General features: G+C 50.9%; 1 protein-coding gene across 2 annotated transcripts in view; it reads right to left on the reverse strand.

Annotated features, from left to right (window-relative positions):
• TOGARAM2 (TOG array regulator of axonemal microtubules 2) overlaps nucleotides 1-20,884 on the reverse strand; it is a 77,909-nt gene that overhangs the window by 9,865 nt on the left and 47,160 nt on the right. For both annotated transcript variants that reach the window (XM_058287799.1, XM_004452339.5), the window contains exons 11-18: nucleotides 19,316-19,469; nucleotides 18,708-18,813; nucleotides 13,342-13,577; nucleotides 11,449-11,607; nucleotides 6,825-6,942; nucleotides 6,331-6,425; nucleotides 4,169-4,361; nucleotides 3,057-3,273 (exon numbers count right to left, since the gene is read on the reverse strand). In XM_058287799.1, coding sequence (XP_058143782.1) covers nucleotides 3,057-3,273; nucleotides 4,169-4,361; nucleotides 6,331-6,425; nucleotides 6,825-6,942; nucleotides 11,449-11,607; nucleotides 13,342-13,577; nucleotides 18,708-18,813; nucleotides 19,316-19,469 — 1,278 coding nt within the window. The remainder of the gene's footprint in view (nucleotides 1-3,056; nucleotides 3,274-4,168; nucleotides 4,362-6,330; nucleotides 6,426-6,824; nucleotides 6,943-11,448; nucleotides 11,608-13,341; nucleotides 13,578-18,707; nucleotides 18,814-19,315; nucleotides 19,470-20,884) is intronic.

A 20,884-nucleotide genomic window follows, 5' to 3' on the forward strand; every position in this document is an offset into this window, starting at 1 on the left:
AAGTAGATTGAAGCTGCCACCACCTTATCGGGCCTCTCCAGCACTGGCTGGGGCTGGGCTAAATGAAGAGCGCTCTTTTTGATGCTGGGAAGCCCGCCCGGGAGCTGAATGAGCTACCAGCAGCCTGATGTTTGCATTACCATGGTTTCTTCTGTAACTGACCCAGTAACAGAGTCCCCAAACACAACGGACACGCTCCTAGGAATTTCCTGGGTCCCTGGATAAGTGCCCTGAAATTAGGAAGCCCTGGTGTCCCACAGTCCCTGGAGGGAGCCATTCACCACCACGTGGGCAGAAATCCCCACCCGCTCTGCCAACCAACATACCACCTGGCCTCACCCACCATAAGGAAAACCAAGAGGCCAGGAGAGACTGTCACTGAATTCCAGAACGAAAAGGGGTCTTCAGAGGTTGCCTGGTCACCAAGCCTAGGAAAACCAGCTTCCCAGTTTGGCAGAACCATCTGAAATACGTGTCAGCAGAGGGCCTAGCCCAGCTGCATTCTCGATGCCCTTTGGTTCCAAGATGCCCTTTGGTTCCAAGTTTTAGCGGGAAATGTGGATCAGATCCATTTTAGCAGGAAATGGGTCCATCTGTGACATGCTGCTCCGTTGCTTTTTGACTTTCCACCTTTAAGTATTTCACAGCATTTAGCAGCTCATTTCCAGCCTGGAACCCAGAATCCCTTGGGGAGAAAGCTTCCTCCAATCCAAAGGACTGCAAGCCATGTCCAGGAGGAGCCTCCAGATGCTAAACTTCCCCCCAGGAACCAGTAGAGCCCCCAGGCTCAGGCTGGGTGGTTTGGGAAGGGAGACTTACACCCTTCTTCGCTGCTGTCCCACCCACCCCAGCCTCTGCTAGTACAACCCATTCCCCGGGGGGTGGGGGGGTGGGGTGGAAAGTTGAGTTATTTGCATCCATTTCATCCTCTGGGAGGCCAGGCTTTGAACATTCCAGGCAGGTGAGGACTTTTCAGAGGGAGCCGGACTCTACCCTTGGCATTCCCTGGCAACCATGAATTCTCCTTGCTGAGAATTCATGCTAGTGTTTGGACTGGTTAACTCCACTTCTGACTTCCGTGAGTGTGGAAACCAGCTGGTCACTTCCAAATGCAATGTTGTTGCTTGGCCTGCAGCTGGTGGTCCCCAGAACCCTTTGCCTTATCCACTCAAAAATTCACCCCTTGGGCTGCAGGGGAGACGTTTGCCAGGGATTCACTGGGTCCCACTCATCCTTTGGAGGTCAAGAATATTCCAGCCCTAGCACTGACCTGAGGATTAGAGAGGAACCCGCCTCCATTCACCTCCCACCAACTCCCCTGGCTGATGGCCCAGAGGGGCGTCCCATCAGTCCTGCCAGAGCCCCTGTCCAGGAGGAAAGGAGCAATGCGGCATCCTTCTGGTAGCTTCAGCCTTGCCTTAAGAGGTTGTCCGATCGCAAAGGCAGGCCTCCTCAGGGTTCCCTTTTCTGGAGTGACCTGCCCAGGTGGGCACAGCTGGGTCCCAAGTGCAAGGGCCCGTGTGAGACAGATGCCACAGCCCAGCACACTCTAGGGAGCTGGCCTGGTGGTAGGAGTGGATCTCCAACACCCGGAGGTGGAAAGGGTTAACAGCTCCGCTCCCCAGTTGAGGGTGCTTGTCCTCTTCAAATAGCAGAGGCCTCTTTTGCTTGGTGCAGATCTTCCCAATAAATCCAGGGCCCGCGGTGATTTAGCAAGCGCCTTGGTCACTGCCAATGGCAATCGCACTTACCCAGAGCAGTGCTGAGAACAAGCTGTAATTTAGAGGTGGATTTATATTGTTTGTTCTACAGCAACAAAGTCAGCAACTCATAAATTCCCTCTGAGATGGAAAACGGAAATTGACAATATTTATGAACTCGAGAGGCGGAGGAGAGCCTGAGCAGGCTTTTGATTTGCAACTGAAACTTCTCCGGGAGCCTCCAGCCAAGGACATGGCAACAGTCCCGGGACCCAGGGAGCTGGGCTCCAGACAGGGCGCAGTGGTGGGAGAAGGGGCAGGTGTGTTTCTGCCCGCCACGGAGATGGGCTGCAGGTGCTGAAGGAAACACTCGGCTTCTGTGCCCACCTGGACATATGGCAGCTAAGCCAACAGAAGGAGTCCTCCGTTGTAAGCCTCTTTGCATCGAAGCAAAAACTGTTTAAAGAAACACGCACTTCTCCTGGCCTAGGCAGGAGCCGCCTCGTGTACCGCTCTCTCACACACACCAGGGTTTTGACCTTACACCTCAGTCTAGGGACTGGATACGCTAAAAATCCCCTGCCAGCCATCCGGGAAGAGAACAGGAGCACACAAGAGGTGCCCCAGAGAGTCCACCTAATGTTCGAGAATTGAGAAGTGACGCCACAAACGCATCTCAAGAACGGAGCCTTTCTGATGTTCTCCTGCAGCGCCTTCCTTTTTTCCTTTTCTCTACTCCTCCAACTCCCACTGCACCCTTCCTCCCTCCCCATCACCACAAGTCCCTCTCACTCCAAGCCCTGGTCCCAAACGAGCTCCCTATAAGGCAGCACTCATCCATTCCATGCTCCAAAAGCCAGGCCAACTCCTGAGGCCAGCAGTCAAGGTAGCCCCTCACCGGGCCCCACCCACCGCCCACTTTGTCATCCCCTCCAACAGCTGTGCCCTGCTGTCTCGCGGGATCACTCTTGGTCCCCCACAAGTCATGTCCACTCCTATCATCTTGGCTACCGAGGAAGGTGCTGACGGTCAGGGCTCACCTGGAGCCCTACCCGGCACTCCTGGCTCACCTGCCGTGTGCTTGTGACCCTGGCTAAGTCATTTCCCTCCTGTGTGCCCAGAGGAGGCTGGCTAGACCAGGGAATCTCCAAACCTCCTCCAATTCTAACCGGCTAAGGCACGGTGGGTAGGTGTGACCTCGGGGTCCCCGGCTGCTCACTGCTGCCCTGCGCAGCCTTAGCAGAAGCACTGGGCCTGAGACCCAGCCAGCGCGCCAGCCCCTCTGCCGATCCTACGCAGGCAGGCGGGCGTGGTGAGCAGGGGCCTCGCAGTGGGGGGCCGAGGCGGAAGGCTCACCCAGGCTCTCCAGCATGGCGTCCAGCGCGGCTGCAGCGGCGGCATAGATCCCCGGGTGCTTGGAGTTGAGGTTGTCTGCGACAGCGATGATGACGGACAGCAGCATGGGGTGTAGGCTGTCTCTGAGGAGGGGAATCATCTTGGCGAGGGACTCCAGCGCCCACTGGTTCACTTTCTTGTTGGAGTCCTGAAGCCTCGGGGTGAAGGCATCAAAGACCTACGGAGGGAACAGAAGCCGCAAGCCCATGCGAACCAAGGCAGGACCGGAACCGGTGCTGGCCCAGCCCAGCCCATGGCCCGGGCAGGGCATCCCATCGCATCCCAGATGGGCACCATCCAGCCCACACCAGAACAACGTCCTGTGACAAGGAGCTCACCTCAACCAACAGGTAGGGACAAGAGAGGTGGAACGGACATGTTGAGCACCTACTGCATGCAATCATTGATGCATCTTGTCAGGCACTGCACACTCTTTCTTTCATTGAATGAGCTTAACAACCTATGAGGCAGGCATCATCATCTCCACTTTACCATTGACAAGCCTGATGCTCAGAGAGGTTAAAGGACTTGCCCCAGATCACACAGCTTATAGGTAGCTTGGATGGAAACCCAGGTCTGCTGACTCCAGCCTGTGACTTTACTCCACCACACAGCTTGACTATCAACACGCTTGCTCCAGGAGGAAGCAAGTGACTGCCCTGGTTTTCAGCCTGGGAGAGGCCTGGACCTACCCTTAATGCCCCCATCCACCTGCCCACCTGCTTTGCCCCCAAGGTATTGACACATAAGGAACCCAGAAGCAGACCCGAGCCCTGGGCCACAGCCCCCTGGGCTCCTACCTCCCACCCCCTCACCATAAAGCCGCTAGAGGGATGAGAAACAGCAAGGGACATCTCTGAACGGTTCCAAGGTACCTGCAGGAGCAGAGCCCCGCCCCAGGTAGTCTCACGGCATGCCAAACGCCCACCTGGACAGCAAGGGCTTCCGGGCCCCCTTGAGACTGAGAAGTCTGGCAGCATCCAACCTTGTCCGGAGTTTTCCACATTAAAGCTGCACCCACTAGGGAGGTAGAGGTGGGAAGGCAGGGATGGAGCAGGGGCCAGGGCACCCACCTGGACCAGGTTGGCCGTGATGAGCTCTGGCTTGGCCTTGCAGTGCTCAAGGAGCTGCCCCACGCCCTCCATCCGAGACTGGTACTCCTTGGACTCCAGCAGGTGCGTCAGCTCCCGCAGCTGCTCCACCACCTCCACGCCACCCCTCATGGAGAAGCGCAGCCCCCCCAGCCGGGGCCCATTGCAGCCGAGCCTGTGGGGAAGGGGCGTCTGACCTGAGTAGCCCCCAAGCGATGAGCACACCTCTGGACCCATGCCCCCTCCCACCTTAGGCCACCCCAGCTTCTCCCTGCCAGCTGCTTGGGGCACGCCAGCCTTGACGCTGGAAATCCCATTCCTTGGGGCCAACATATGTTTCCCTAGAGCCAGCCCTGTCCCCTTGTCAGAGGTCAGGGCTCTCTCTCTCTGCCCTCTTGTTCTCCTGTCCAGAAGGCAAATGAAGAATGGGGGGACACAAGGCTCGGAGGGCGGGAAGCCAGGAAAGGCTGATTGAGGCATGTTTAATCTTTGGAGTGGGGAGAGAGCTTGGTGGCTGTGACCCGCCGCTGCCTGCCCCTGGCTGTCTCGGCTGTGCTCGGCCTCCTCCAGGACTGGGGAACACATTAAGAAGCCTTGTCCTTACTGGTGTTCTACTACAGAATTATTGTGACTCTAGCAATGGAAGAAATTATATCATCGATGTGGAGGAAGTGGCCACTGGAGTTGCTGAGGGCAGGGAGAAGGAAAAAGAGGTGTGATATGGCAGCATTTTTGGGACTTGGAGTTGTCCTGAATGATATTGCGGGGACAGATGCAGCACATTAAATATCCTGCCATACCTCACTGAATGGACTGGGAGAGAGTGTAAACTACAGCGTAAACTATAATCCATGCAGGGCAGCAGTGCTCCAAAACGTACTACTCAAAGGCAATGAATGGATCACACTAATGAAAGAACTTGTTGATGTGGGAGGAGGGGGGGGGTGTGGGGAGTGGTGTATATGGGAACCTCTTATATTTTTTAATGTAACATTTTGTGTGACCTATGTGTCTTTAAAAAAATAAAAGATAAATAAATAAATAAATAAGACGCCTTGTCCCCTTGGGTTGGGACACATGCCCATTACATCCTCCTGGCCCATTCCAGCCATCATGACAGCAGCCCTAGCCCCTCACCCCAGCTCAAAGCCTGCATGGCTGAGCTCGCGCCCTGTACCTGGTCCCCCCACCCCCACCCCCGGAAGCACCCAGTGGCATTTCTCTCTCTGACCCACTCTGCTCATTGAGTGCGGGGATCTGCGCTGGACCCTGAGAACAATGGGATGAGAGACGCCACCTCTGGCCTTGAAGAGCTCACAGGAAACAGGAAGTCAGTGAACTGACAGGTATGAAAATGGGGACGGCCTGCCCTGCCCAGGACACAGGCGCCAGGGGTGAGAGAGAGCTTCTGGGGGAAGGGGAAGTGAGCTGAATCTCGTAGAAGGAAGGATGTTCTGGGTGGGGTGAAGGACCCTGGGCAAAGGGCCAGCAGAAGCAAAGGGACAATGGACAGACTGGAGGTGAGGGGGCAGGACCCGAGGCTGCCCGGGGCAGGCTGAGGCCGGCTGCTGGGGGGAGAGGGCTGCGAGTTACTCTGGAAGAAGTGGCAGGGGCTTCCCCATAGGCCCTGCCGAGTTTAGCTCCTCACGGGGCATCTCAGAGGGCATTCAAGCATGGGAGTGACCCTCCCCTTCATCCTCGGTTTCTAACACCCACCCCGCCCCCCCGCAGCACCCACCCTCCAGGCACGCAGCCCAGCCCATTCCTTCTCATCTAACTCTGTCCCAGCTCCATCTCCAAATCAGAGGACCTGCTGATCTGAGTGCATGGAGAAGCCCTGAGCTCCCACAGAGAGTCCGGCCAACAGCTCATCCCCATCCTCACCCCCCCCTCCCATACCCGTGGAATTGCACCCACTTAGCAGAGAACTTCTCCCAGAAGATGCTCCTACACCCAGGATTGGGTCTCCCTGAGATTGGGGGAGGCAGGGGAACAGATCCTCTCCATTCATCCTTTGGTGCCACTGACCCAACTAGACCTCAGTGGCCACCCAGGCCAACACAGCCTCCCCAGAGCACCCCTGGCCAGGGGCACACAACTGCCCTCTTGGATGGGGGGCCCCAGAGAGGCAGGGGCTGCCCTACCTGTCCTCGCCGGGCAGCCCGTTCTCACACACCACCAGGCTCCTGGACACCTTGCGGCCTCTGGCAGATGGAAGTTCATCGTTCTCTTCTGTTGCCTTGAAAACACATGGGGCCCATGAGCTCAAAGGAATTGGAGCAGACCATAACAAAGGGAGTAATGCTTCCACTTGGGAGGGCTCCGAGGCCACACCTGAGCCTTCCAGGGCCCTAGAGCATTCGGGCTGGGGTCCATGGCGCAGGGTCAAGATCCTCATTTAGCAGATGAAGACGAGGAGGACTCAGAGGCTCAAGGAGCACTGGCAGGGAAGCCAGAATCGGGCATTTGCACAGGGGAAAGGATCACCTGCATCCCCCCAGTCAGGAGTCAGGGATGAAATTAGAACCCCTGGAATCCACTCTCCACTCCCTTGGCCGACAATGTGGGGGCTGCCAGGCTCAGCCTTGATTCCCAGCCCCAAAAGACAGTGGCCTGTTCACGCTCACGCCCAAGGCACCTGCTGTTTAATGGCTGCCATGACTTTCCTCAAGTCATGAGACGGGAGGGACTGCTTCAGAAAGGCATCAAACTTAGAGTTACACATCAAGATATTCAGCATCTTCCGGCCATAAAACCTGCCAGAGGAGAAAGAGAGCCAAGTAAAGAAGTGGTCACAGAAAGGCATCATAAATTTGCTTTGCAGTTTTACATCAGTTTTCTAATAATAACAGTCTTTAACGTTTTTTCTAATTATGAAAGTATGCTTATCCAGTTAAAATTTCATAAAAAAATAAAACATCTCCAGATTCCCACTGCCAAGAGAAAAAAACTATTAAATCAATTATTATTAATTATTAATATTTTCTTCCAGTATTCTTTCCATGTGTGTATACATGTGTAGTTGATATCAGAATGTATCTACAACCTGCCTCCTGTTTTTTGTTTTTCACTTTATGGTTAACCATCTTTCCGGGTCATTCAAAGGTCTTCATAAACATTCTTGTTCAGGGGCACATGATATTCCACTGAATGGTTCTACCAAATTACACTTAACTTTTTTCAAGTGTGGGGTGTTGAGAAATCTGAGGACAAGCAGAGTGGGGTGGCATGGGAGCAAGTGGTCAGCCCTTCCTGGCGAACAGTGGGGGGGCAGAGGAAGGAATCAAGGACTTCATGGAGGACACAAAATATGAGTAGGAATTCACACATGGAGTGGGACTGATGAGTAAATGGGAGGAGGAGACCATTCCAGGGTCCATAACATAGTCTGACGGGTCAGCAGGCATGTGCTTGGAAACAGCAGGCTGGGGGGGAGGAAGGAGGAGAATGGGCTGGAGGAGAAGGTAGGGCCCAGCTCAGGGGGCTGGGCTTTCGCCTGCAGGCAACGGGATTTGCACTTTGGTAAAACTATCTCTGGCAGCAGTGTGGGGGTGGGTCAGTGCAGACAAGGTTAGGGGGCGGGAGACCTGTTAGGAGACCATCACAATAATCCAGGCAATAGATGATGAAGGTCTGAAGTAAGGTGATAGTGTGGGGGCAAGAAGAGGTGGTCAGGCTCAAGGGTTGTTGAGGAGGCCTTGGTGGCTGATTGGAAATGGAGCGCGAAGCAGCCAGAATTGTCATATTTCACTCAACCTAAGGCTTCATCAATTGCAAAAAGCACCACTACTTTACTTTCCCCTAGAAAAAAGGAGAAAAAGAAAACACTGGCAATTTCTCCGGCCTTTCATCATACTGCCCCATGTGTGAAAGGCAATCCTTTCAGAAATGAAGGGTAAGATTCCTGGTGGGTACTTTCCTTTCCTAGGTCAGGTAAAGTATCTGTTGCTTTGCAAGAATAAGTGGAATTTTGTTCATTCCTTGGACAACCAAATGTTAATAACCAGTATATATAAAGGATTCTTCAATTTAATAAAAAGACAAACAACCCAATTTAAAAATGGGCAAGTCTTGAACAGACATCCCTCCAAAGAAAATATATAAATGTCCAGAAAGCACATGAGAAGATGTTCAACATCCTTAGACTCCAGGGAAATACAAATCAAAAACACAATGAGGGGAAGTGGACTTGGCTCAGTGGTTAGGGCGTCCGTCTACCACATGGGAGGTCCACGGTTCAAACCCCGGGCCTCCTTGACCCGTGTGCAGCTGGCCCATGCGCAGTGCTGATGCACACAGTGAGTGCCCTGCTATGCAGGGGTGTCCCCCGCTTAGGGGAGCCCCACGCACAAGGAGTGCACCCTGTAAGGAGAGCCGCCCAGCGTGAAAGAAAGTTCAGCGCAAGAATGGCACCGCCCCCAAGGAAAGCTGACACAACAAGATGACGCAACAACAAGAAACACAGATTCCCGTGCCGCTGACAACAGAAGTGGACAAAGAAGAACACGCACGCAGCAAATGGACACAGAGAGCAGACAATGGGAGGGTTAGGGGGGGAAGGGGAGAGAAATAAAAAAAAAATAATGCGGGGGAGTGAGCATAGTTCAGGGTTGAGCACCTGCTTCCCATATACAAGGTCCCAGGTTCAATTCCCAGTACCACCTTAAAAAAATGATATACCATTTCACATCCATTAGAACGGCTGCTATTTTAAAAATATAGAAAACAAGAAATGTTGGGGACGATGCAGAGAATTAGAAACCCTCATTTATTGCTGGTGGCAATGTAAAACGGTGCTGTCGTTGTGGAAGACAGTTTGGCAGTTTCTCAGAAAGCTAAGTATAGAACTGCCATGTGACCCAGCAATGTCACTACTAGGATCTACCCAAAAGAATTGAAAGCAGGGACTTGGACAAGTATTTTCACACTGATTCACAATTGCCAAAAGATGGAAGCAACCTAAGTGTTCATCAACGATGAATGGAGAAACAAAATGTGATCTATACACACACAGTGGAATATTATTCAGCCATAAAAAGAAATGAAGTCCTGATATGTGTGATAGCCTGGATGAACCTTGAAGACATCATGTTGAGTAAAATAAGCCAGACAAAAGGACAAATACTGTATGATCTCACTAATTTGAAACAATTAGAATAAGCAAACTCACAGTCAGAATCTAGGATAGAGGTTACCAGGGGACGAGGTACGGATAGGCAAGGGGAAGTTAAAGCTTAAAATGTATAGCGTTCCTATTTGGAATGATGGAAATGTTTTGGTAATGCTGAGGGGAGCACAACATTGTGAACCCGATTAACAGCACTGAGATACATATCTGAATATGACTAAAAGGGGAAATGTTAGATTCTGTATACAGCAACAGAATAAATTTTTTAAAGAATTCCATGGAACTACAGTACACAAACATTGAACCTGAAGTTAAGCCATGGACTTTAATTAATAGTTCAATTATAAAAGAGCATTCTCATCAATTGTAACAAATGTTTCACACCAATGCAAGGTACGGGAATCCTGTATTTTATGGATGCTTGTTCTGTAAGCTCACAACTTCTCTAATAAAAGCAAAAGAAAAGAAAAACTCAAATAAACCAAAGTCTCACTTTTCTATCAATATTCGCCACTTCAGTAAATCATTCACAGAGAGGTACAGTTCAGAAACCTAGTAGTCTTCTTTGATTCCTTATCACCTACATCCTGTTGTTCTGCTTCAAATTGTATCCAAAACCCTGCACTGCTCTCCCTGATTCTAGCCTCCAGCACCTCTGGTCTGAACCATGGAGTAACCATCTCACCCGTGCCCCTCCTCCATTCTTGCCCCACCGCCCCATCAATCCTCCACTGAGCAGCCTCAGCAGTTTTTTAAAAAATAAGTCAAAACACTAGCAAGTATATCAAGAAACACTTAAACTCACCGTTCATCATAAAGCACTCCAAATGACAAGGAGCTATCCCATTTCCCCATTAAAGTGACAAAAATTGGAAAAGCAGATATCGCTATGAGTTAGGCAGACCTTGAGGACGTAGGTGCCTTGTGCTCTGCTGGAAGGGGTTGGACAGGTACAGTGTCCTGGAGAGGCTCTGGCTGTATTTAAGTCCATGCACACCCCTGGCCCAGCAGTCCAGTTCCTGGGCTTGCATCTTAAGACATGTTCTGAAGGGGATCCAGAGAAAGACTTTCCTTGCAACCCTGTGTGCAGTGGTGACACTGGGAAGAATACCACTCACTGCCCCCGGCCAGGGTGCGGCACTCAACCACACCACAGGGGAATTCACTGCCCCGGAGGCAACACCGAAGGCAGGGTGGATAGTGCCCTCTGGAGCTGTGCTACCTGTGGCACCGTCTCCAGTGGGAGTGGGAATGGGCATATGTGAACTGGTCATTTACCCTCATATCCAAACAGACATGATGATAATACAGCCTGAGCTGAGGAGTGTGATGAGCCAAACTCCTACCCATGCTGTGAAGACAATCAGATCTCCTCTCTCTCTTGCTTAAAGTCCTCTAACACCTAAAAAAATCCTCCAGTCGTTTTCCACCACACCCAAACCAAAATCCCAAGTCCAAGGCTCCAAGGCTGTTGACCTCATCACCCACCACCTCCTCTCACCTACCCACCCTGGCCTTCCCCTTCCTTGATCTCCAATTCCACTCCCCTCCTTGTACCATGTCCTTTGCCCAGAATACTCTCATCCGAGAGCCTCAAAGAGCTGACTCCTTCCAGACACTCAGTTCTCAGTGCAAAGTTCACTCTGAAAGGAAGACCTGCCTCAATCCCCACTCTAAAGTAACCCTGTCTCTGTTCTCCATTACATCTGCCTGGGTCCCCCTCCCCGCTGCCGCTTTTATATCCCTTAACCACATCTAAAATGATCATAAGACTCTATTTGTTCATTTATGATGCATCTTCCCCAAGTGGGAGGTAAGCTCCAGGAGAACAAGGACCTATTTTTCTTATTCACTGCTATAGCCACAATAACAAAAAGAATACTCATTAATTATCTCCAGAAAGGATGGCTGGTCTGACAAAGAATGGAGCTGGGGTGGGACAGGAATAAGAGCCAGGGGGCAATGGGTGGAGGGGTGAGTGGAAGGTGAGGAAGTGGTGGCTTGGAGTACCAGCCACTCCCTGAAGGGGTGTGGCTATGACCACAGGGAGAGAAGTGGGAGGGCAGCTGGAAGGAAAGGACGCTGTCCCCCTGCACAATGCCAGGTGCCTCGTCTGTGCCGGCCCTGCCATTACCTGGTGTCCTGGTTGGAGTCCTGAGCCAGCCGCACCAGGTTGTGGACCAGCATGTCTGTGCTGTCCCTGGGCCCCGAGAGAAGCTTCTCAGCACCGATCTGCTCCAGGACAGTCGAGAGGTGCTCGGCGGTGCACTTCCGGACCAAGGGGTTTCGGTGGCTGCAAGGAAACGCATCATGGTCAGCCAAGTCATGGGGCGTGGGGGTCTCCAGACAGATACATGGATTCCATTGCAGATCCACGCTTCCTGCCAGCAGTGGGCTCCGGAATCTGTGCCGTGGGGGATAAAGAACAAGCTCTTCCTGGTAACAGGTCCATGGGTGGCATTGGCAGTGGGGCAGGCAGAGCCACGTCCTCAATGCCTCCCTGGGCTAGAAGCGCGTCCCTATCTTTTCTCTTTCTAGAGAAATCCTTGCCATCAATGTCTGCTCTTCCTTCTCCAGCCCTACCAGTCAGGGGGAGACGGTCCCCCTGGGGCAGCGCAGCCTTGGTCCACTGGGAAGTTCAAGTGCTCCCATATGCTTCTCCGGGGGAATGTGAGCTCCAGGCCCAGGTGGACCCTCTGATGAATCCCCAGAGTCGAGCAGAGGCCTGGCACATGCCTGACACTCAGCCGACTCTTTGTTGACTTGATGATCTGAGACCCCGGAAGGAGGGAGAGGGAATGAGCGGGTGATTTGGTGACCATAGCGGGTGGAAGCTGAGCCTGGGCAAGAGAAACCCATCAGGTTGCCACTGCTTTCTTTTCAGCTTTCTCAAACAGGGTCATTAGGCAACGCTGACCCCATGTGGAGCACAAAGAACTGGCAAGGGGAGGGGATCTTTGGGCTCTCCCTGCTGCGCCAGCGACTATGAGCATCTGCCCCAGAATCTGCATCTCAGCACGGTCCCCCAGGGCGCAGAGCCCTGTTCTGGGCTCCCCCGCGATTCCTGGCCTGGTTCTGGACCATGGTCACTGCCTCAGTTTATCCTGAGCATGCATGACCTCTGTGCTAAGCACCTTTCAGCCATTGTTTCACATCAACCCCGCAAGCTTCTATTATGATCATGATTTTGCAAACACAGCAGAGGCAAAGGGAGGGCTCCAGAACACAGTGCAAAGCATTTCTCTCAATTGCAGCACTGTTTTCATTTACCCCTCGTTAACACCCAGACACCACTGACATCCCCATTCTACAGACAAGGACACTGAGGCGCTGAGAGGTTAGTGCCCCTCGGGGGTGTGGACCCAAGCAGTGTGGCTTTGGAGCCCCTACCACTCTGTGGTGGCACAATTAGCTGAGGTCTGGGGACTGGTACAGGTGCCTGTGGTGTAGACGGGCAGCCCCATGCTTGAACGTGATGACTGGATGGCCGAGGTTGAGTGTGGGTTTGCTGGGTGCAGAGGGCTGGGGAAAGACTTATGGTTTTGGTTTTGCTTTGGGTTTTCCCTTAAGGGGAAAGCAAGTCTGGCTGTGGAAAGGCCCCACAGTAGCCCAGGACCTGCCCCCAGGAGGGGAAGTGGTGCCAGCTGAGGAGTTAGAAGTCCTGCCTGGCTCAGATTTCATCAGAAAGAAACACACCCATCCTTGGGGAGAGGGGCACTCGCGGCCTCTGCAGCCCGGTGTCCCGCAGGGGCCATTATCACAGCCTTGGAAATATCCGGCACCTCTTGCCTTCAAGCCCAGCCCTGGGGGAGATGGGAGAGAAGCCCACCAGAAGCTCCCCTGAAACACGTGGAAATGCTTGCTCTGGAGGCTGCTTCATTCTGGACCATCACCTTTGCCTCCAACACTCCCACCAGAACCTTCCAGAACCTTCCATGGCCTCCTCCCCGCCCCTCCCTTCCCGGGGCCTCTCCCCTGCCTCACCCCCCTACCCACCCCTACCCTGCAAACAAGAGGCACCACGTACTAGACACCGGCGGTGGTGAGGGCCAGCAGGGAACGGGCAGGGGTCACGCTCTCCACCATGGCGCCCAGGGAGCGGCTGGCGGCCCTCTGGATGAACTCGCTGGTGTTGCCTGTCCTCTGCAGCAGGCAGCGGGCAATCTCCTCCGCCTCCTGGTCCATATCCTTCTTCAAGGACCGGAAGAGGTCCCCCAGGGTGCCGATAGCCAGGCGGGACACCTTGGAGCGCAGGTTGGTGACCTTGGAGAGAGAGGGGAGAGGGACCCTCCAGGACGATGGGGCCCTGCCAAGGGACCCGGAACATTCCCTGCACTGGGAGCTGCATGGTCCCCTCCAGCCCGAGGCCTAAGCCTTGCCAAGCTGGAAGTGAAAACCCTGCAGCCACCCTGGACAAACAGTTGCATTTTATCATTATGGTGGCAACCAGTGCTATCATTATCATCATTTATTATTCTCCTTTTTAATTACATTGCTATCGACATCATCTGATACTTGTTCAACAGTTACTCTTCAAAGCACTTCAAAAAATAATGTCCAAGAACCAGCAAGATGGTGGTGGAGTAAGGAGCTCCTAGAGTCAGCTCCTGCTACAAAGCAGTTAGCAAACACCCAGAGCTCTCTGGAACTAGCTGAAGCACCTGTTCGGGGTTCCAGGAGACCAGAAGAGCATCCTGCCACATCCTTGAAGGATTGGAAGGAGGAGACTGCCCAGAGAAAATTCGTGTGTAGAGCGCTCCATGCCATGGAGGCTGGTGCCCATCCTCCACTGGAGGCACAAGCTGCCTTGGGAGCTGTTCTGTGGCTGGAATTGAAAGTTTCACTTTCCCAAAACGGGGGAGAAAGAGATGGTTGGACACCAGTTTCAGCTACTGATGAGTAAATTCAGCAGGCTAAAGTATAATCCTGAGAACAGCTGAAGTTTGAGCCTGTCCAAGTCAGAAAGAGCCGGTAGCCACCATCTTAACTGCATCTGCACAAGGGTAAGTGGGTCAGACTGAAAATCACAGTGCTGGTGGGGACCGGCTTCTTCCCATCCAGACCAAATTGCTGGTCTAGCCTAAGCCCCACCCCCACCTCTGGGAGGGAGGAAACTGGGGGGACCTGTGCCAGCCTCTCCGGGAAATTACTGGCCAAGCCTTGGAGGCTGGTGATTGTCCTTCTTTGGCAGCCCAAGCTGCCCCAGGAGCTGTTCTGTGGCTGGAACTGGAAGCTCCATTTCCCAAACACAGGGGAGGAGGAGACAGCTGGCCACTGATTTTGGCTACTGATTAGTTGACTCGGCTGGCTAAGGTATAGCCCTAGGAACAGCTGGGGTGTAATATGTTCAAGTCTGAAAGAGACAGGTAGCTGCCATTTTTACTCCATCCCCAGCCTGGGGGAAGCCAAGACCAAAAATCACAGTGATTGTAGGAATCAGTTTCTTTCACCCAGATTGGCCTGCAGCCCTAGCCTAGGCTTCAGTCCCACCTCTGCAGGGTAGAGGCTGGCTGGTCCCACACCAGTCTGTCCAGGTAACTGCAGGTACCTTTGGCTAGCAGACTGAATATTTGGAAGTCTACTGGGGCAATTGCGGTCATCTTGGACCCGCACTGCATAGATGTTGCCCACACCTGCAGCTCCATCCCCACACCAGGCAGGGGAGAAAGGGGCTCAAAGTCTTATCAGTCTTTCTGAGCAACTACAATCTAGGCCTGCACAACCTGGAGTATTCCACATAGTATGCCTCTGTCCCTACCCCTGGCAAAGGAGAAAGTTGGGAGAAGCTTCATCGGTCCCTGGGGCAATGAGGACAGCTTGAGCCTCCACAGCTTATAGCACCAAGTACACCCTTGGCTCCTACTGCACAACCAGCAAGGGAGAAAGGGCTGGAAGCCCTAAACTAAAGAGAAAATCTGCACCCAGAATAAATATTCTAGTAAGCCAGATGCCAAGACATCAACCAAAAATTACAATCCACACAAAGAAACAGGAAGATATAGCCCAGTTAAAGGAACAAGATAAGCCTCCAGGTGACATAAAGGAGTTGAGACAACTAATCATAGATGTTCACACAAATCTCCTTAATAAATTCAATGAGATGGCTAAAGAGACTAAGGATAAAGAATTTGAAAGCATACATAGAAAAATAGCAGATTTTATGGGAATGAAAGTCACAATAAATGAAATTTAAAAAAACATTGGAATCATATAATAGCAGATTTGAAGAGGGAAAAGAAAGGATTGGTGAACTTGAAGAAATGGCCTCTGAAAGTGAACATACAAAAGAACAGATGAAGAAAAGAATTAAAAAAATTGAACAAGGTCTCAGGGAACTTAAAGACAGCAAAAGACATGCAAACATACATGTCATAGGTGTCCCAGAAGGAGAAGAGAAGGGAAAAGGGGCAGAAGGAATATTTGAAGAAATAATGGTAGAAAATTTCCCAACCCTATTGAAGGATATAGATGTCCATGTCCAAGAAGCACAATGTACTCACATCCAAAAAAATCCAAATAGACCAACTCTGAGACAGATACTCATTAGAATGTCAAATGCCAAAAACAAAGAGAGAATTCTGAGAATAGCAAGAGAAAAGCAATGCATACATATAAGGGGTACCCAATAAATTAAGTGCTGATTTCTCACCAGAGACCATGGAGGCAAGAAGAGAATGGTGTGATATATTTAAGATACTACAAGAAAAAAACTTCCATCCAAGAACCTTATATCCAGGAAGACTGTCTTTCAAAAATGAGGGTGAAATTGGAATATTCACAGATAAACAGAAACTGAGAGAATTTCTAACCAAGAGACCAGATTTTTAGGAAATGCTGAAGGGTGTGCAAGAGCCTGAAAAGACAAGACAGGAGAGAAAGGCCTGAAAGAGAGTCTGGAAATGAAGATTATATCAATAGAAGTAACCAAAAGTGTCAAAATAGTGGGAAAAACAAATTATGACAGATAAAATTCAAATAGGAATTAACTTAACCAACATTGTAAATCACTTGTATTCAGAAAACTGCAACTCAATGTTAAAAAAATTTTTTAAAGGCCTAAATAACTGGAAGAACATTCCATGCTTATGGATTGGAAGACTAAATATCATTAAGATGTCAGTTCTACTCAAATTGGTATACAGATTCAATGCAATCCTGATAAAATTCTACCAGCATTTATTTTTAATTGAGAACATGATTATCAAATTTATTTGAAAGGGTAATGGGCCTGAATAGCCAGAAACATCTTAAAAAGGAAAAGCAAACCCTCATCTCCAGACTTTAAATTATATTACCTAGCTATAGTGGTAAAAACAGCATGGTATTGGCCTAAAAACAGACACATAGACCAATAGAACCAAATTTATGGTTCAGAAACAGACCCTCACAGATATGGTCAAGTGATTTTTGACTAGCCTGTCAAACCCACATAGCTCAGGCAGAACTGTTCAACAAATGGTGCTGAAAGAACTGGATATCCATAACCAGAAAAAGGAAAGAGGACCCCCTTCTCACACCTTATCCAAAAATTAACTCAAAATGAATCAAAAACCTAAATATAAAAGCAAGAACCATAAAGCTTCTAGAAGAAATTGTAGGAAAATATCTTCAAGTCCTGGTGGTAGGTGGTAGATTCTTAAAGGAGATAAGAAGAGGACTGAAATGGACTACTGATGTTTAATGTATGTAGAAGTTTTAATTAGCTTCAATGTAAAAATATGGAAATGTATAGAGTGAATAGTAACAAATAGTGAGTGAAAGCTAGTTTATAAGTGGGGATGGGGCTGAAAATGGTAGTCTAGGTATGTAAATGCCAATTGAGAAAATGCTAGAGAATAATCTAGGAACTGAATAGCAGAGTAAACCAAGAGGTGGATGAGAGTTGTGCTTGATGGTACAGATGCAAGTGTGCCTTTGTGAGCTAAAGCAAATGTACATCACTATTGCAGGGTGGTAGGAATGTGGAGAAGCATGGGAAAAATACAACTGGAGTGACCTGTGGGCTGTGGTTAGCAGTAATAATGTTATATGCTTGCATCTGTGCCAAAGATGTACTGTGTTGCTAATGGGGCAGTATGGAGAATGTGTGCCAAATGTACACTATGGATATGGTAACAATCAGATGATATTATTTTATCTGTAACAAATGTTCCACCACAGTGTGGTATGTTGATGGAGGGCTGTTTGGGAATTCTGCACATGTGCATGATTGTTTTATAAGTTTACAACTTCTGTCATAAAAAATATATTTAAAAAATAATAATAGGCTGGGTTGGGGGGAAAATATAACAAATGTAAGACAAGGGCTATAATTACTAGTAAGATTTTGACAATATTCTTTCATTATCTGTAACAAATGTCTGATGACAATGCAAGGTATTGGTGGAGGGTTGATATATGGGACCCCTGTATAATGTTTTTCATGTTTGCTTTGTAGTCCACAACTTTTACTATACACTTATTGTTTATGTATGTTCATATATAATGACATAAAAATAATAAGGATAGAGTGGATTGGGGAAAAATACTTTGGTTAGTAGTAATATTTTGACAACGCTTTTTAATCATTAGTTTAAAGTGTTTAACAATGCAAGATATTGGTGGTAAGGTGAGTTATGAGAGTCCTGTATGATGCTATGTATGTTTGTTTTGTAAGTTCACAACTATTACTATACATTTATTGTTTATGTATATTTATGTCTGAGTGATATACTTTAATAAATTTTTTTAAAAATGAAAAAAAACAATGTCTAATTTGAATTTTACAACTACTGTGAGAGGTAGGTGTATGACACCTGTGTTTTTTGTTTGTTTGTTTTGTTTTTTGAGGTACTGGGGGCTGGGGATTGAACCTGGGAGCTTATATGTGGGAAGCTGGTGCTCAACCACTGAGCCACATCGGCTTCCCTGAGTTGTTTTTTCCATTTGTTTTGCTTGTTTGTCTTTGTTTTTAGGAGGTGCCGGGAACTGAACCCGGGATCTCCCAGGTGGGAAGCAAGTGCTCAACCACTGGAGCCACATCGACTCCCCAACACCTGCTTTACAGAAGAAGAAATTAAGAACCCAGGCCAAAGGCAGGAAGGGGCAGAGCTGAGGGCAGTCCAGGGCCTCCAAGCCCAGGTGGCGAACTCTGCATCCCTCGCCTGCCGCACTGCAGCCGCCCGTCCCCAAGGGCAGGTGCCGCCCTCACCTGCGATCAATGCCTCTGCCTGCTCCTCTGGGTCCAGCCTTGGCCAAGCCCAGCCCAGGGATCGGGGGTTTGGGGGGGAGAACAACAGGCTTGGGAACTGCTACAAGCGCCCTGAGGTTGGGGAATGGCCCGGAACACCCTGCCACTGCCCACTCCGGGGAGTGGGGACGGGGGCACAGCGCGCGCCAACCAGGGGGCCTCACCTCTCCAGTCACGGCCAAGGACACTTCGTGCAGCCTCCCGGCGAGGACCTCGGAGTGGCAGGCCGCCAGGCGCCGGACGCTTGCCAGGCCCTTCTCCTTCATCTGCCTGCGAAGTGCGTCCAGGCCTTCTCAGGCAGGCGGGCGTGGGGAAGCCCCTTCCCTCCCCAGCCCACATTTTCGCCTCTCTCTCCCCCAGGGCGGGGTGGGATTGGCTGGCCTCCAAGGCAGGGGCTTTCTCAGGTAATGCTGGGCCATCAATTATTGCAATTCGGTAATAAAGCCATTTCCTGAGGCCCCTAGCCCGCCCTCTGCTCTGGCCTGGACGCAGGCCCACATGTGCCAGGAACGTGGCTGCCTTCGAGAGAAGGAGAGGGGCTTCCCGCCAACGTTTGGGACCCCCAGTCATCACCTTGCCACAACTCAAATGTGTGGACTCAATTTCATATTTGCTGGGCCAGGCCCGAGTGAGCCCCAGAGGGGTCCAGGGCAGACCCGGGAAACTAGAAATGCCCCCACCCACCCCACATGCCTCCTTCCACCAGGACAGGAGGGGTGGGCAGAGGAGGGCCGGCGGGAGGCAGGAGCACGCAGGTGGAGGGTCTCCTCACCAGTCACTGCTGCTGAGGCACTGCAGGGCTTCCACCAGCCCCAGCTCCGGGTTCGAGAAAGGCCTCAACTCCTTCAAGGCTCTGAGGCCCAGCTCCTCCTCCTCTTCTTCCCACTCGGGAGACCCCAACGTGAGCACCGCAGGTAAGGAGTTAGCTGCACCACGGAAGAGAGCGCATGGCAGGAGAACAGGCAAGGACCTGGCCACTGGGGGGCCTGGCCCACGGCCCTGGACCCCCCTCACCTGGGGGCTGGTGAGACCCGAGAAGCCAAGGAGACCCCCGACTGTCCAGCATTTCCCACCATGGCCAACTCGATCATCATATTATAAAGAGGAGGCTGCTGGGCACTGCACTTCTTGGCGTCGTGTAGCACAGCCGCGAAAGCAGCGGCTCACCCCCCAGGCCCCCGTGGCTGTGGTCGGGTGGAAGCCTGGGGTGCCTCGATGGAGGACCGCGGATCCTCGACTCACTCTACCCCGTTCCCCATCCAGAAGTCCGTGTGGCCAGCCTCTTCTCCTTTCCCCCCACCACCCACCCTTTGGTGAAGATGCCCATGAGCAGGGAAGTGGTCCAAAGGCAGATGCTGTGGGACAGCAGAGGACAAGCAAAAGGCCCAGCAAGATGCAGTGGGACTCACCGGCACCCACATGGCCGACATGCGGCCACGATATCAGAGATCAGATCACGTTTTCTAGGCTCTCCTTCCTTGGGGACGTTTGCGAGAATCATGAAACACCAGGATGAGAACAGGAAGGGAGCTTAGAGGCCATCTACCTGCTCCAACGCCCTAACTAGTCAAGGTATCAGAGGCCTCAAAAGACTGGGGACACCCCGTCCCCCCCTCGGTTGCTCCGAAAGTGGAGCCAAGACAAGGTCTCCTCCGACTCCAGGGCTCCCGCTACCAAGTCTCACTTTCCAGATAGTTCTAATCAGAAGTTCATCTCCCTAGGATTTTTTTTCCAGATCTACGGGTTTAAAAAAAATTTTTTTTTTAATTGTGGTAACATATATACACTATACAGTTTCCCATTTTAACACTTTCACATCTATAATTCAGTGCTGGTCATTACATTTGCCATGGTGTGCTACCATCCTCACTGTCCATTTCTAAAACTTTGGGGATGATTTTGCTGAGTATCCAGGGGGGTCTTGGGCAAATCCGAGTTGAGGACATTGTTTCTTTAAAGTCCACATTCCTGGATTCTCGTCTTAGCTCACGCTGTGGTGGCAGGAAGTAACAGCCGACCGCTGTGTCCTTCCCTGGATACCACGGGCATGAAGTAGAAGCCATCTCTGCGGCCCTCTGCAGAGGCTTTGATATCACGGAGAGCAAGCCAGGCTCCAACCCTGCCAGCCTCTGCCTCGACCTCACCCTGTGACACTCAGGGTCCACCCAGAATTAAAAACCAATGCACATTAGAAAATAAATAAATCCCACACGCGTGGTTAAAATGGGAAATTTTGTCATATTTGTATTACCACAATAAAAAAGTTTTAAAATCCATAGAGCTGTATAACACAGAGAGAACCCCGATGTAAACTAGGGACTTTAGTTAATGATTTAATTAT

The sequence above is a fragment of the Dasypus novemcinctus genome, chromosome 25 (assembly GCF_030445035.2).
Source record: "Dasypus novemcinctus isolate mDasNov1 chromosome 25, mDasNov1.1.hap2, whole genome shotgun sequence".
Classification (NCBI taxonomy): Eukaryota; Metazoa; Chordata; class Mammalia; order Cingulata; family Dasypodidae; genus Dasypus; species Dasypus novemcinctus.